Source organism: Plectropomus leopardus, chromosome 2 (genome assembly GCF_026936395.1).
Source record: "Plectropomus leopardus strain MGB_pleo_1.0 chromosome 2, ASM2693639v1, whole genome shotgun sequence".
Classification (NCBI taxonomy): domain Eukaryota; kingdom Metazoa; phylum Chordata; class Actinopteri; order Perciformes; family Serranidae; genus Plectropomus; species Plectropomus leopardus.
The window spans coordinates 37,865,391-37,882,773 of NC_142177.1; the positions used below are offsets into that span (position 1 = coordinate 37,865,391).

At 39.3% G+C, this 17,383-nt stretch overlaps 1 protein-coding gene across 13 annotated transcripts in view; it reads right to left on the bottom strand.

Annotated features, from left to right (window-relative positions):
- ptprt (protein tyrosine phosphatase receptor type T) overlaps nucleotides 1-17,383 on the bottom strand; it is a 475,570-nt gene that overhangs the window by 68,924 nt on the left and 389,263 nt on the right. For 9 of the 13 annotated variants that reach the window (XM_088070218.1, XM_088070209.1, XM_088070204.1 and 6 more), the window contains 4 exons: nucleotides 8,625-8,710; nucleotides 4,581-4,617; nucleotides 3,964-4,061; nucleotides 2,729-2,845 (listed from right to left, as the gene is read on the bottom strand). In XM_088070218.1, coding sequence (XP_087926344.1) covers nucleotides 2,729-2,845; nucleotides 3,964-4,061; nucleotides 4,581-4,617; nucleotides 8,625-8,710 — 338 coding nt within the window. The remainder of the gene's footprint in view (nucleotides 1-2,728; nucleotides 2,846-3,963; nucleotides 4,062-4,580; nucleotides 4,618-8,624; nucleotides 8,711-17,383) is intronic. The other 4 variants (XM_088070228.1, XM_088070225.1, XM_088070213.1 and 1 more) reach the window with 1 other exon arrangement.

Sequence of the window (17,383 nt, forward strand, 5' to 3'; positions counted from 1 at the left end):
TGATATATTCTCATATTGATCACAAGCCCCTGAATTGAATCAAATCGAAATTGTATTGTGGTGGACTTGGTGATAAAAGCAAATATCAAATTGTTGTCCAAAGAATTGATATTATATTGTATTGTGATGACACTAGTGATTTACACCCAGACATTTATATGGCACTGAGACTGCATACCTAAGATGCATGAGCGTGAGTTAAAATAGTTCAGGTTCAAATGGTTAAAACAACATACAACTAAATTAAAAAACCCAAAACAATAGAACAATGGCAGAAGTTATAAAAAAAGATGCCCAAGGATAAAACATGCGAGTTAAGAGGCACGTCTCAAGTTGACTTGCTGATAATCAGAGTGAGATGGGTCAGTTATTCAGCAGCCTAATGGCCTGTGAGAGGAGGCTGTTCAAAAGTCCTGAACACTGTTTAACAAATGAACGCTTTGGAAAGAAAACTTTTTAGACTGTTGGGCAGAAACAGACTAACTACCTCTCTCACCCACAACTATCGTGTGACTCATTCTGACACTCAAACGAGTGTGATCCGCCTGTTTCTCACCTCTCCTTCTATGCACTTTCTCTCTCTCACACACACATATATACACACACACACACATTTACACAGATTTTCTCTTTCTTTGAGCCTTACTCCATCGCCCTCTCTTCCTCACTGCTTGGTTAATCTCCTTGGACGTGCCATTAATAAACCTTTTCATTAAGATCCTGTTCTCAACATTCACTGCAATTAAAGCTATTTAACTGCAGTGCAGAACCTGTATACTCTCTCTCTCTCTGTTCCCCTCTCTATTACTTTCTCTTTGTTCTTCACACTCATTCTCACACACACACAGTCACAGAACCCACCGTAGTTTAAAGATGGAGAATTTTGTATTAATGAGTGTGTGTGTGTTAAGTGTGTTTGTGCGTATTAATGCATACTGCAAAATGACAGACATTTCAAAGTCAGCTTTCCTTTGAATTTCAGGGTACTTGCACACAAGCACAAACACACACACACACACACACACACACACACACACACACACACACACACACACACACACACACACACAGGCGTAGAGGTGGTATGGATTAATGGCTTGCTAAACGAGCTGACAGCGAGGACTTGACGACTCGTCTTCATAAGCTGCTTTTGCACGAGTGAAGGGGGAAGGAAATACAGGATAGAAAAAAGAGAGGGATAGACAGAGGTGCAGAGAGCAAGGTTCATTACACATGTTTACCGATAAATTTCCATGACTTTGAGGCCAATTTTCAAGATCATACATTCTTTGAACTGACCACTGATACTCCTTCTTGGTTCTTTGTCATTATATCTGTTTAAAATACATATATATATATATATATATATATATATATATATATACATATATATATATATATATATGTATATATATATATATATATATATATATATATATATATATATATATATATGTATATATATATTATGTATATATATATTATTTTTAAAAAAGGGATTCAGAACAGGAGTAGAACCGAATATTTCAACATCATTTAGGGACTGTTTGTTTTTTTGTGAGGGGGAGTGCAAAGGGGGGAGGCATTTCAAATATTTTCTAAGCACTCGGGAGGGAATTAGGTTTTAGTTTTTTTTGTTTTTGTCATGCTTTATTTTTATTGTATTTAATTTACCACCATTTTTTAAAGAAAATGGCCTCTAATTTCATGGAAGTTTTTGACACATTTTTAAAATAAAAAAAAATGTGGTGATTTTTTAGGATTTAAAGATAAAGATTTTTTGTCTTAAAAAAAAAGGTGAATTTAAAAAAAAAATCTTTTTAAGAAAAACTTGCAGGTCAGCAGGTTTGGAAGACCAAAAATTACACAATTTATCACAACCAGAAACTCTAAAAACAAAAAAGTATTGCTGGATTTAAAAATTTCCAACAGTCCTTGAACATATCACGTGTTATTATACAGGTTTGTGAAAAAAAGTTCTATTACTTTTTCAGAAAATTTAGGATATTCTTATTTTTTCAACAAAATTCAGACCTGGAAATTGCTATTTCCAAATGCCCTCACTTTTCTGACTTTTAGGTGTTTGATAATAAATGTATGTTTGTACATGATTTTATTAATTTTTTTATTAATGATCCCATGTAAAATACCATTGTTGAATTCTAATAAAAAGTCATGAATAGAAGTGAAATTAAATTAAAAAAAAAAACAAACAAACAAAAAACAGAGAAAAAACGTGACATGGAGATGAGAAGCAACAGAAAAAAGGGACGACACTCGAAAGATGTCGACGAAGTCGTCTGCAAAAATCAAAGATTTGGATCAGAGCCTGTTTCTCTCATTGTGAAGTGTGTTTCTGCTTTCTCTCTATTCACTGTGCGGAGCCTTGGAGAACATCACAACAATGATGGGACATTCTTCCACATGCATTCGTTTGTTCTCCTCTCAAATCCCTCCCGCCTGATCACAAAGGCCCCAATTACGGATTCGAGCCTCCTCTCAAACAGTGAGAAACAAACAAGTAACACTCCTTGCTCGCTTCAAATCCTCGATCACACATGGGCTGTAATGATAATCCAGGTTTTATGTTGAGAAAAAATGGAAGTAACATGAGGGAGACTGAGCAGCTGGAGAGGATGACAGGGTTCAAATAACATCTGGGGTGTTGTGGGAAATGTTCTGTAAATCATATTCTGTTTATTTTGTCGGATGATGTTTGCTTGTTTACCTTTTGGACGGTGAATGTCCTTATGACGTATTCAGCCAGAGGTTCGGTTTCTATCAGGGTCACCTTGATGTCTCCATAAACTTCCGTTTCATCTGGCCAGTAACGCACACACTTCACCTGGAAAAGACAAGTTACGTTCATACCATGTAGTGAGGTAAGTATCACATGCTGGCCACATAAAGACCAATTGTTGTTTCACGTGTGGCATTTGAGATATTTTGATTTGAAATGACTGGATAACATTGTAAAGTCATTTAGAAGATTGCACTAAAAAAACCTGAGGCTGTAGTATTGTGGAGCCAGATGCGATTACTTGTAGCTAGACTACACATCTGGATATGTTTGGAGTCATGATAGCCATCACCAGGCTTTTGTTCCAATTATGTTGCATTTTTTGTTAGGTTTACTGCATCCGCCACCTACGGCTCTGGATTAGTGCGAACAGTTGTTTTACGATTTCATTATTGTTGAAATGGACTGTTTTGGCTGCCTCTGTGAGACTGTCGACACTGTGACCACTGAAATAATCAGCCAGTTCTTCAAATGCCGCCGCTTTTACAGTGCTTTTGGCGTAAGATCCCGATGCCAAGAGGTACCTTTGTCACTGAGAACGTGGCCGGATGGTTCCTGCTGCGAATGATACACGGATGGTCGGCATTAGCTGAGAATGTACTTCGACAAAACCTGTCACGTCTATATGATACGCTGTTGGAAGGCATCAGGTAGAAACGCTGATGGTAATGACATAATGTCACGAGCACAAAGGTCCCTGCTGAGTGGTAGATGGATCCAACAAACCTCGGACTTTCATGCAGGAGTCCAGTGTTTGCTTTCTACTCCTTACCCTCTTTTGCCTAAACTGAACCATGTTAGCCAGCATGTGCCTGGCTTTTGTTGCCTAAATATAACCACATGCAGCATCATCCCGCCATGTGCTTATGGTGACATCACAGTAACCCCATCTTGTAACGCAAATAGCAGACAAAGAAATATACCTATAGTGTCATATGTAGAGACGGAAGTCCACTGCTTGGACGACAGGCGGAAGTACAAAGTGTCTGATTATACTGGTGAAGAGGGTTCACTTTTTTTTTTGTTTGCGACATAATTGGGTTCTAAACGGCTTAAATTAATGAATTCTGTTACCTCGTGCCTCAACAGGTATTGGGACTATTCATCAAACACACACACACACACACACACACACGATGTAATGTCTTAGATGATGAACTCACCCTGCCCACCTCCACCAGGTTGGTAACCATGACGATAGAGGCCGAGTTTTCCTGCCAGACCATCCTCCAGAAATCCCTCACCGTCTCCTGCATGGGCCCTGACACACACACACACACACACACACACACACACACACACAATCAGAAAAGAGATATATAAACATACCAATATTCACAGAGTATGCATACAGGTGTATGTAAGTGTAAACACATGCTCATTTCAGCGTCATACATCACCAGAGATAGCACAGACTTGCACTTAAACACACGCATAAAACACACGCACATGAACGGGGAGGTACACATGCCGGCGCAAGTGCACGCACGTGTGCACTCACACACTATCAATCCCAGATAGTGATTCGGGAGTTTGAGGTAATGGGGTCTTAAATTTGTCAGGGGGGTTTTATACGGCGGTTTAGATTTAGGAGGTTGTGGTAATAGCCTTCTAGCCCGAAAGGACGACATTTACCAGGTGGCTGCTACACACACACACACACACACACACACACACACACACACACACACACACACACACACACACAGATTGTATCTGCACAAATGTAGAATCACGCATACAGCCATCTCACACACACTCATCACCTCAGTTTAATTACCTTGTGTGGCGATGTAATGTCTGGGTCTATGGTACCCCTGTGAGAAAGAAAAAAAGTGAGGCATAAAAAAAAAATCTCTCAATACTTTCGTCATCTCCATCTTTTTCTTTTTTCTCTCCTTCCCTTCTTTTTACCTTTTCCCTTGCTGTTTTCCCAGATTGGTAAATCACCAAAAACTGCAATTCAAAACCAGCCTAACACCTCCTCCTCTCCCATCTATCCCGGGTCAACCTCTCCTTCACCATCTCCTCCCTTTATCATTACATCCCCTTCTTAAATGACACACAATCCTTTTATTTCTACATCAGTCGGTCTCTCTGTCTGCTTATTTTACTCCTTAACACTTCAACACCTTAATCGCCATCAGTTTTCTTGTGCTGCATTCAGAAATTCAGCATTCAAACCTCCTAAACTTGACAAAATTGATTTATTTTGAAAACAAGAGTAAAAAATAATGAACATCTTGGCAAGAAGTGTCCCGCAAGATGCTTAAAATTTGTAAAAGATGATCAAAAAAAAGGACCTGAAAATATTATAAGATATTATCAAAAAGCTAGGGAAAATGTCAGGTATTAGATTACTTTTTAGCACTTCAATAAGGTGATTTTTTTCTTTTTTTCTTTTCTTTTTTTTTAAAAATTAATTTCTTGTTGGTTTTTTCTGGAATATTTTTGCTTATTTTCCAGTAATTTTATTGTAACTTTTATACTAATTTCTTGATAATTTTTGGTGCCTGTGGCCTTCTTCCCATGTATTTAAAACATATCAAGCCTATTTGCTCAGGTCTCAAAGGGTGAAGCCATATATTTTTCCTCTCTCTTCATTCCTCCCCTTTTCTCCTACTGAAATGATTGCTTACTCTTTCTTCATTTTAAATCCCCCCCCCCCTTCCCTCTCTGTCCACCTTCCTTCCTCCTTTCCTGCTTCCCTCTCTGTCCACCTTCCTTCCTCCTTTCCTGCTTCCCTCTCTGTCCACCTTCCTTCCTCCTTTCCTGCATCCTCTTGATTCTCATTCCTCCCATCCACTTGTCTCTGTCTTCCTCCTCTTTTCAGTCGCCTCCTCCCATGCCTTTTTTTCTCTGTTAATTTGTCCCGTCTGCCTCTCCGGTCCCTCCACTGCTCTGAGAAGCATAACTCAAGGTCGTTTTCCGAATAAACATCAAATTAAATAATAGAGGGGATCTTAATTTTCCCTCCACGGGGCAGATGAAAAGCGACGCCTCTCAAACCAATGATTATCCCGGTCTTGTCCCTGCACAGCCCTCCTCTCCCTCAGCACCTCCCTGTGAGACAGATAACCTTGTTGAGATGAAAACATTTATCACTTTCATATTGTCATTAAGACCACGTTATAAGTGTGCCGTTATCTTCACTGAGGGGATCTATTGTTTTGGTTTCAGTTCTTTAATTCTCCCCCCACTTTTTTTTCTTCTTATGAGAAAAATCTCATCTGCGGAGAATGATTGAAATTAAGCATTATGTACCAATTTCATTAAGACTATTATTACAGCAGTCAGCTGTGAGGAGAGAGATTAAAATGATAAGTGAGGCACAACACCCAGAGGGCAAAGAGGAAAGGAGGAGGAAACAAACGGATGGATGGATGGGTGGGTGGATATGTAAGGAAAGGAGGACAAGAGGGAGAGACAGTGGGAAGGTGAGGGACACATGTAATTTAAGAAGAGATGAGTAAATGAGGAAGAGGTGTTGAAGGAGGAAGGTTTGGTGGGAGGACAGAAGAATAACAATCATTTCAAGTAGTGATGATATAACCAGCATCCAGGTTTTTTTCTTCACATACAACTTTAAATGGCTGTATTTTGTATCTTTTATATTGTTTTATATTCTACTGCTGGTTTTTAAAGAAAATATTCCTTCCAATACTGCATGCCTGTGGCATGGCAAAATGTTTTTGTCTTTAATTTTTTTGGGCAATTTTTAAAGCAAACATTTTGGCGATTTTTTTTGTCTTTAAAAATGTTTGTTTTGTTTTTTTTAAATGGTGTTTTTTTTTTATTTTATTTTATTTTATTTTTTATGGCTGCTGCACTACAGAGACAGTGTATTTAAGCCCTGCTCGCACTGGAGGGGAGAACAATCCATGGCTCTTCATTTACTTTGTTTTGTGTGAAGATGCTTCCTTGACATTTGCTTCTGCTAGCAAACAACAGAAAAATGTCTAAAAGCAATAACAAGAACCTAGAACTACATTTCTATAAGCTGCTGAATAGAAAACTTTGCTTTTAAGGACAAGAGTGGATACAGAAGTGAGACTTCAGCAGAGAGAACTGGGTGATCCTAACACTTTGTAGAAGTATTTTGCTAATTTGACCAGAGAAAGATGTAAAGTTTGAAGCTAACTTTTACTTTTCCTCTCTGGTAGACATACGGTGATAGAACAATCCTTTGACATGCTGATATGTAGTGTTTTTAGCTGGATATGGGCATTTTGTTAGCCTTTCAGATCTTGTTTGCATATTGAGCAGAAGGGACAAGTGCATGTCAAATAAATATTTTCCAAAGATCATTTAAAGTAGTCGATGTCACCCTGTTGTTTGTTTAAGTCCTAATTTTCCGGATTAGTTTGGTTCTAATGAGTTATCTGATGCAGTATATAGAAAGAGACCATATCCAGAATAATATGGCTTCATTTTTGAAGAGTGAGAGTAACTTCATTTATTTTTATATACATATTATATTATAGTGTTAACATAAACATCTATACTGACTAACTTCCCTGTTTGATCATATAGGGAGCTGCTTTCATGTTTTGATTCATGTTGATTTTTTGATTGTGTTATTTATTCTTTATTATCATAGAGCCGGTTGTTGCTCAAGAGGTAGCTCTGTCTTCTACCAATCAGAAGTTCGGAGGTTTGATCCGTCGCCCCAGCAGTCCACATGTCAAAATACAACTTTATCTGATAAGCAGGTGGCACCTTGTACAGCAGTCTCGGCTACCAGTGTATGAATGTGTGTGTGTTAATGGGGTGAATGGTGCCTGTGGCTTGAAGAGCTTTGAGTGGCTAACCTAAGACTTGAATATATAAATGTCATTCCATTTCTAATTTACTCTAAAGAGACCTATTCAAGAAGCAGTCAAGGACAGGTTGGGATTTAATACCTTTACTCAAAGGCATTTTTTCAAAGAGCATTATGGGCACAAATTGTCTATTAAGGTCATAAAAATTAGTGGTATTTGAGTTATTATTTCTGTTTGTGTCCCTGAGACCAATAGCTATGCTTTGACTTGCTGCATATGTGCAGCTGTATTAACATCTCTGAAGTCTGGAATATTTGTAAAGAAAGGAGTCTGCTAAGTGGGTGGATTTTTTCCTGGTTTTTAACTACTCAAAGGGCTAATGGGGGGCTAGAATTTAATGTGAGGTTAATGTTAGATTTAGGTATGGTCGCTATTTGGTTAGAGTCCTTTTCTTCCCAGTCCATCACAAACATTAACCCTTTAGAAGCTGTGTTGTGCTGCGTTCAGATGCCTTTCACAAGCATTTAGACCTCTGTGACTTGAGAAAATTGGTTTGATTTCTTTTGAAAAACATGAGAAAGAGGCAATGAGCAACCTGGCAAGAAATGTCTTGAAAATTGTTTTTTAAAAAAAAAGAGTACAAGGTGACAAGAAAATGACTTGAAAATTAGCTGTGGGGAATTTTTTTAGACAATATTAAAATATATTAATAAAAGTGAAAAATGTCCAGAAAACCATATATAGAATTCTTATAATTATACATTTAAAATTATGTTATAGAAAAACATTTATTTTATTTTATTTTTTAGCGCTTTCTTGAGGTCATTTTCCTGTTTATTTTTGTTTTAGACTTTTCTTTTTTTGGCTTATTTTTCAGGTAATTTTCTTGAATTTTTTTTTTTAACTTCTTCTTAATTTGGCAGCCAAATCTTTGTAATTTGCTCATTGCCCATGTTTCTGAAAGACATCGAGCCAATTTGCTCATGTTTCAAAGGGTTAAAGCACAAATATGTGTGTGTGTGTGTGTGTGTGTGTGTGTGTGTGTATGTTTTAACACTCACGTCAATATAATTGGCGTTGATGTAGTCAGAGTGGGGGTCTCCGTCCAGCAGCTGCAGTCGGACTCTGGTGTGATCATCTGTGGGGTCAGATAGCACAAAAAATACAACAGGCCTAAAGTTACATTTACCCACAGATCGGAGCAGCTAACTGACTGGATGGGAAACCATTTCAGAACTAACCAGGCCCAAAGTTTGGAGTCTGCTGGAGCCATAAATACAAAAACACTAAGAAAATAGTTTCAATGATCCACATTTACCTATCAAGCAACCTGTTACGATGCAAATGATCACAATCCTCTTTCAGTAGCAAAGGAAAGTCTGTGGAGTAACACAGCATTTCCTCTGGACTCTACAAGCCGAGAATCAAGTCCCGTTACTTTTGCCCATTAAGACAATCTTTCTCCACCGTGTAGTTTTAGCCGCCCAAATGTAACCAATCCACAGGCATAGAAATGCAATATCACCAGACCAGAACAACTTTGTTCGATGCTATAACAACAGCCTCTAGCATACTGATTTTATGTTAAAAAGCTTCAGAAAGAGCAAACATGGTTTGGTTCAGTATGGTTTAATTCAGCCTAGCAAAAATAATAATCACTCTTATTTTGATTGATATTGAAATCACGATTATTTAACGATTATTTAACGATTATTTAGCATGATTACTCATGTATCCATCATCTGTGTAGAAGCAGCTGGGAGCGTCACTACAGTGAGAAAAGCTGGTCCACCTTAACAGTCCACCTTAAAGGAGCCTGCTCAGTTTCCAGTGGGAAGCTAACTCAGTTTGCTAATTTTGGGGCTAACTTCTGACGCTTTAATCAGCAGCTGGCTGGCTTCTCCTCATACTCCTAAACAGTTAAAACGCTCTGCTTTTGTTCCTGGTGATTGGTTGGCCCAGAAGAGATGGCTCTCTTTAACAACAACAATGCGTCCCACTCTACCTTGAAGCAATTCACATCGCTCTACACCTGCAAAAGTCACCAGCAATTTGTGAAAATAAGTCAACAAGGGTTAAAAACCGCACATTCTTTTGGATAGAGCACACTTTTGTTTGATGCTTGTTGGATGTTTGAATGTTTTGAAGCACTCCAAGTGCTGAGCACTAGAGGTTAATAATAATTTATATTATATTTTTAGCTGAAGAGCACCCCATTTCAAACTGATCTCTAATAGTCCCTTTGCAAAAAACAACAACTGAATGACCTGTGCTGCCCACAAGCAGCATTCTCAGCTGAATTTTAGTAAGAGTCAAAATCAAAGAGCTTTCACATTACCAATTTAAAACAATAAGAGAGAAATAAGAAATACTGTAAATGAGTTGCTTTAAGAATCACATGATGTCTATGAGCCATTCACATTAGCACACCTCTGCCTCAGTGGCCTGAGCCATTGTCAAAGTACATGTCACCAAAACTAAACCAGTTCTTTTCCTCTCCCCTTTGAATGACAATTATTTTGTTCTGTGCTCTAATAGCCATCCATAGTATTAGGACACATATGGGGGTGATTATGGCTAATGGCAGGCAGTGATTTTGTTAGTTGTAACGTAGCAACGACAGGTAATTGCAGATGACGCAGACATGCTTTAGTCTGATTATCTCTATTTTTCTCTCTTGCTGCGGGTCATTTTCTTTCTAGTGTTGATATGCTCCAGTTCACCCCTCTTATTTTCATTTTCTGAGAAACATGGGGGGGGGGTGACTGGGAGATAATATGAAGAAAACAAGAAGAAGAGGTAAAAAAAAAAAGGAGAGGTGGAGCAGAAACTGGCAAGAATAAAGTGGATTGATAAAAAAAGAGAATCAGGGCTGGGAGAAAAGGGGGATGGGAGGAAAAACTGGCAACGGAAAGGGGAAATGAAAACATGCATCACCTGTGTGTTTCTTTGAAGTCGCTGAAATGCTAATGCATACGACTTTACTGATTGATGCAAAGCTACAGCGGGGTGGAGCGCTTAAAGCAAGCACGCAGCCAGCTGGCCGCGGTTTGCCCACAGTCTGTTAGCTTCAGGGAAGACTTCTGAACTGTTAGAAAATGAGAGATCAACATTTTTGCTCCAACACTTTGTTTCTACTTTTTGAAATTCAGAAGTTGGTATTACAAAAGTTGATAATTTATGCATAAAAGGTGTTTGTGTATAACGATGCAGCAGCCGGGTCTATAGCTTTAGGCTTGCAAAAATTGTGAAACATATCATTTTGTAAAAGCAGGATTTTTTTCTACCCACTTTGAATCAAAGCGCAGATTCATCTGTCTCCAAAAGAAAAGCCTTGAAAGCAGAGCTTTTATGTAGCGACATCTACTGTGGGGGTCAGTGACTCATACCTTCAATTGTAGCCCATTTCCTCTGTTTGCAGCGGGGGCATGAGGACAATCATTTTGTCAAGTAGGTGTTAACAGTTTTTGTTTGTGATGAATATCTTAGAAACGATGTGTGAATTTTCTATCCACAGCCGTCACAAAGCGCGGCTTTTAGTGGGCTAAAAATAATCAGCAGTGGCAAAGGTTACATTGAACCCTTATTTAAACAAGCAAGCTCTTTAGAAGTGGATGTACTAAAGCTCTGACGAAGAGTTTGAGGTGCAGTTGAGAGGGGCAGAGGAAAGGTATAACTGGATCAAGTATTATAATTATGTAGAACAGTGATACTCAACTTACGGCCCCTGGGCCAAAGCTGGCTCCCAAAAGGATGCCCTGTGGCCCCCCAGTCATTTTCTTATTCAGAAAAAAAGATAAAGTGATTCAGACTAAGAATTTGTTTTGTACTTTGAGTATACATAAGGTACAAGAGTGCATAAAACAGCATCAAATTAAAGCTTGTTCATCCAAAAAGTGCTATTTGAGGATCCCCCGCAGCCCCCGACAGAGGTCCTGGTGAAGCCCCTAATGTCCGAAAATCCAAGAAACTTCCTAAAATCCTAGAAAAGTCCTAATATCCTAGAAACATGCTGAATTCCTAGAAATGTCCCAAAATCTTACAAATATCATCAAATCCAAGAAACAATCCTAGAAAAGTGCTAAAATCTTATAAATGCCCTAGAATCACAAAAATGTCCTAAAATCAGAGAAATGTCCCAAAATCCTAGAAACATCCTAAATCCTAGGATGTTTTTGATTTTAGGATATTTCTAGGATTTAATATCTCTGCTGTAGAATATGACACGCCCACTGATGTCATCACTGTCTGCACTTCAACTCAAGGAAAACCTGCTAATTTTGGTTCCTGCTGAGAACTTTTGGGTTCTGGACCAATTTATTTTGGGTCAAAATGGTTCAAAATTAGGTGCCAGAACTGGAACAGACCTCGTTTCATGTTAGCTGAAAAGGGGTAAGAGAGGCGTAGGACATGCTTCCTTCAGTATCTTTCTCAAGAATGATCCCTGACAGTATTGAGCCTGGAACGCCGGTGTCGTAGTAAATCATTGGGCGGATTTTCATTAACCCCCAAACTGGACAAACTGAAATAGCGAATATAAAATATGACTAATGGAAACAGCAATTTTTATTGCAAAAAAGTTTTTACGCTCGCATGAGGTGGTATTTTAGATGAAACTGCAATGGAAACATTTTTTGGCTTTTCTAGGTCACATGATGCTATGGCTGTGTGCTTGTCAGTAGGAACCGGCTCCCTCAAGAGCTGTTATCACATCGCATAACTCTTCAAAACTTGAGCGGATCAGCTGGAAGTTTTGAATCCACAATTCCTCTGTGAAATCGTGGACTATCACCTCCCAGAAATCCGTCATACATGGCCTCTCCAACGTATGAGCGGCTCGCCTTTCTACCATCACTCGCAAAACACGCCTACGTCGCCTTCGATTGGAGATAATGACGGCTATGTGCGGCAGTTGCAATAGAAATAAAGCTGCTAATGTTTTGAACATCCATCGCCATGCTCCTTAAAATGTTATCGCCAGAGAAGAAGTTGCATAACATCACTCAATGGAAACGCAATTGTGTTTTATCAATATTTTAAAAATATCTCTTAAATTTTGCACAAATCTGTAATAGAAACCTGCCTACTTACAGGCACCTCCACCAGGCCCATCTCCACACCCTCACTTTTTGATACACTATCTGAACAGAACTTGCTCCACTGGCACTGAATAATATGGCAGAATATAAATCCTTAATACAGAACAGCAGAAGAGTCTTGCAATGACTTCCCTGCTTGATTATCATTTCCAGGATCACCTTGAGGAGAATTATTTCTACAGCTTCTATCAGAGTAATTTTCCAGCTCTGGCTGAGAGGCAACAATGATGGCAGCATGACTCCACTCTGCCGGTACAAGATACTGTCATCAGCTATCAGCTCACCCACACTCTTACTCACAACTCTCTCTCTCTCACACACACACACACTCTCTCACACACACACATCCCCTGCATGTAAAAACAAACACTACAGGGGGCAGTCTGCCAGCCTTCTGCTCTTTCTCTTCCTCTCTTTTCCTCTTCTGACTTCTACCACTTCTTCTTCTCCTCCTCTTTTTCTGTCTCATCTGCCTCCTCTTACGTTTCTTTTCCCATCTGAGTCTGTCCACCGACCCTGCCTGCCTCTCCCTCTCCTCAGTTCTTTCCCTGCCCTGTCTTCCTTCATTTACTTTTTTCTCCTCCTCTCTCCCTCTCTGTTGCCCCATACTGTCTCGCTCCTTCAGACAGCAGTAATTACACAGCGCTGGTGTCAGAGGCTGTCATAACACGAGAGCCACCGATATGAGGCTGGAGGGAGGGAGGGAGGGGCCCTTTCCACTTGCCCAGGGAGGGGAGCTTCTAATTGGGCTAAGATGGCAGGAGGTACTGGCTTGCAAAGCACTGCAGATCTGGACGCAGGCCACAGGTTTGAAGAGGCTGACAGTGTGTGTGTGTGTGTGTGTGTGTGCGCGCACATGCATGTGTGCATGCGTACTTGCGCGAGTGAGTGAAAAAAACAAAATTGGATATTTCTTTTGAATTTTGGGAATGTTTTTGGACTTTTCAGACATTCCAAGGATTTTAAGATGTTTCTTATAACGTTTCTCCAATTTTCTGACTTTCTCCAAGTTTAGAACATTTCTCAGATTTTAAGACATTTCTAGGACTTTAGAACTACTTTCTTGGGTTTTTGGGGCATTTTTAGGATTTTAGAACATTTCTAGAACTTAATGACATTTCATGAATTTGAGCAAGTTTCTAGGGTTTTAGGATGTTTCTAAGATTCTAGGACTTTCTAAGTTCAGGACATTTCTGGGATATCAGGACATTTCCAGAATTTAGGACATTTTTAGATTCTTTTTAGGTTTAGCTAGGACCTCTGTCGGGGGCTGCAGGGGATCCTCAACTAGCACTTTTTAGAAAAATAAGCTCTATTTTAATGCTGTTTTATGCACTGTGGCACCACATGTATACTAAAAGCACAAAAACAATTGGTTGGGGGGCCACCCAGCACCCTATCAGGGGCCAGGTTTGGCTATTATTCGCCTGGCACGGTCTAGCAGTGACAAAGATTTTCAAAACAAAGGCGTATCCTCAAAATGGTGATATGGATTGAAGTTTTCATTTGCATCAATGATATTTGATCATTGATCAATAATAATCGATATAATCGATATACTGATCCAGATCAATGCATCTTTACACCCCTAATCAATATACTTGAATCATGTTCAATACTGTCCTCTGTCTACATTCAGGGTTCCCGCACATTTACATGGATGATATTTTACATCTTTAACACACTTTTCAAATAACCATAATTACAATTTTTGCTTGCCCTGTATGTGCCCGGCATTTTTCAAACATATCTGATTCAAACTCCATTCAAACACAATTTCAGCTAGCTGGCATAAAATAAAGAAACGTACCGAATGCTAAACAAAATATCACACATCAATGCAGGTCAGAGCTACGTTACGTCGACAGCTACTGAAATTAGATTTGTCATAATATTGCATTTTGCAGACTGTTGTTAGTTAGCGTAACAATTTCATTACACACAACTAAATTCCATGACTTTACCAATTTTTTCACTAATTTTTAGTAATTTCATGAATTCCCCAGGCCTGGAAAATATAATTGTGAAATTCCATGACTTTTCCAGGTTTACCATGACCGTGGGAACCCTGTAGATCTGGATATCGATACTGAGAGCAGATATGTGCACTCAGGCTCGTGTTGGCATCTGCAGCACTGGAGTAACAACAAAGTCATCAGAAGCTGTGGTGTCTAAGGGCGAAGGGTCGCGAACCCATTACTCATTAATGAGCTCACTCCTCTGCTGAGTCTCCCTCTCCTCATAACCTTGCAACTCCCCCCTCCTCTCTCCTCCCCTCTCCTCTCCTCTCCTCTGTATATGCTGCTTTTAGTTTGGTTCCATTTTCTCTCTCTGTGTCTCATCTTCCTCTATTCTCCTCTCTCCCAAGTCTTGCCATTACCCCGGCAGCCGCTGCAAAAGTTTGTTGGGGAGAACTTGTTAACTTGAGAGGTCCAGAAAAGGCCAAACAAAATAGACTTCTGTGTTTTTATCTTGGCGGAATTCACAGGGGCAGCCGCATGCAGCAGAGAGCTGTAATTTGGAGACATCAGATCAGATTGTATGTACTGAGAGCCCGTGCACGGCCACCAAATAAAACGAGAAGGAGCCACCGGGGCCTAATGACGGCTGTCATACCACAACAGCAAACAGGAGCGGCTGTACGGGTTGCTCTAAAAGATCAAAGGTCATGATGGGTTTTTGTCTCACCAAAAACAAGACGCACAAAATACACTGAAATGTTTTAATTGGAGTCGGAGATAATCTATGGAGTCATTATGCTCCAGTCCCATGAATATATTGCCCCTTTATTGCTTTATAAGGCCACTGTCTACTCCAGATTGTTCCCGCTTGATGAGGCAAAAAGACATTCAAGAAGTACTTAGGTTATATAATGCCTAAATCCTCCACTGAAAACAGTACTAATGAAATTCTTCTGTTCCCCATGGCCCAACTCGGATCATATTTGGAAATTTAAATGATCTATGACCTCTGCTGAACTGTACGTATCAGAGACTAGCAAAGCTTTTTGCTTCTCCTACAAATCTCCACCTCAGCTTTCTTAGCTTTCCTTTTTTTTTCTCTCTCCAACTGTCCAACGATTGAAAATGTTTTTGCTTTTGCTCTAAAAATACTTTTTTTTTTTTGCTAATTATGTATATATGATTGGTTGATTGACTGATTTGTTTATTTAAGTGTCATGCACTTAATTGTGCCCAGCCCACATGGACTTTTAAGACACATATATATGACATATATCTATATCTATCTATATATATCTATATCTATATCTATATCTATATCTATATATATCTATATATATCTATATATATATAAAAAAGACTGTTTGAGATCCAGACTGTATATATAGATAGACAGCATTTCCCATCTGCAAATGTGGAGGGGGCGGGGTTTAATCTTGATCGCCACCGGGCCAGTCAAAACATTTTGGCTTCACTTTTGGGAAGCTGTCATATCGTCCATCTTCATTACGCAGTCTATGACCCTAAATAAAAATATTTTCACTGTGCATAGTTTACCCATTATTTCAATTCTGTTGCACATTTGAGAAAATCTTCTATAAAAATGGAGATTTAACTGTATTACCTTGCAGTATGACAAATCCTTAGATTTTTTGGAAAAGCACTTTGCAGTTCAAATGTGACAAACTCTGGTGGCTTAGGTTTATGTTGGCAAAAGCACTGGACAAAGTAATTGCTGGGTCACTGATATTGAACAAAAACCTTATCAACCTTCTGCGGATAAATTATGGTCACTTGAGCTACGAGGCTGTTAAAACCTCCTCTCACCGCCGTCTTTATATTCCATTTTGTTTTCAGCTGCTCAACAAAAGCAAGAAAGTGTAACAGAGCTTTGCTGTTGAGGAAAGAATTTAATGCTCCAATATGCCCATTAGGTTTTATTTTACAAAGCTGGAAAAGAACGAGGCTAGATAATGCATATTATAAAGTGGCAATAATGCAGATTAGATGCATGATGGGACATTTCTGCTACTAAAATACAGTATCACACAACTCCCGTATAAAAGATACACCCTCTACTTTTGATTACTTCCTGTGATGATGATGGAGCTTTAAGGATCGTTGGCATTCAGTGGCCTAGGATGTGAAGTTCAATGTCGATGCCATCATTGCCTGTCACTCGAGTGTTTAAAACGGCATTAGCTCGGTGCTCAGAGGCATTTGATAACAGTTGCACCCCATAAAGCACGAGTAATTACACTTATATGTTCAGACACGTAAGAAACAAAGGTTTAAAACACAATCTAGCACGTTAACATGACAAGTTTCTCGTTAACACGGACTGTAAACAGGCATAAGTCTGTTAAATGTCCACATAAACAGATGGAGCTGCTATTTCACAGAGAAAAAAAAAAGCGCTGTGTGGCAAGTTGAAAGTGCTGAACAAGATGTTTTACTCCTCTATCCTATCCTTCCCTCTCAGCTTCTCTCTTCTCCTCCTCCTCCTCCTGCTCTCCTCGCCTCCTTTTTCAGTAGCCACTAAGCAGGGATTGTGTCTGTCACAGATATACTTAATCAGTTAACTCCCTATGGAGCTCAACTCACTCACGGCATACACTCCGCTGTCAGCCCGGCTCAAGGCATTAGGGAATTTAATAGCATGTGTGATTGAGTGTAAGTGTGTGTGTGTGTGTGTGTGTGTGTGAGAGAGAGAGAGAGAGAGAGAGAGAGACTGAGCAGTGTGTCAATGTGTTAAAGTGT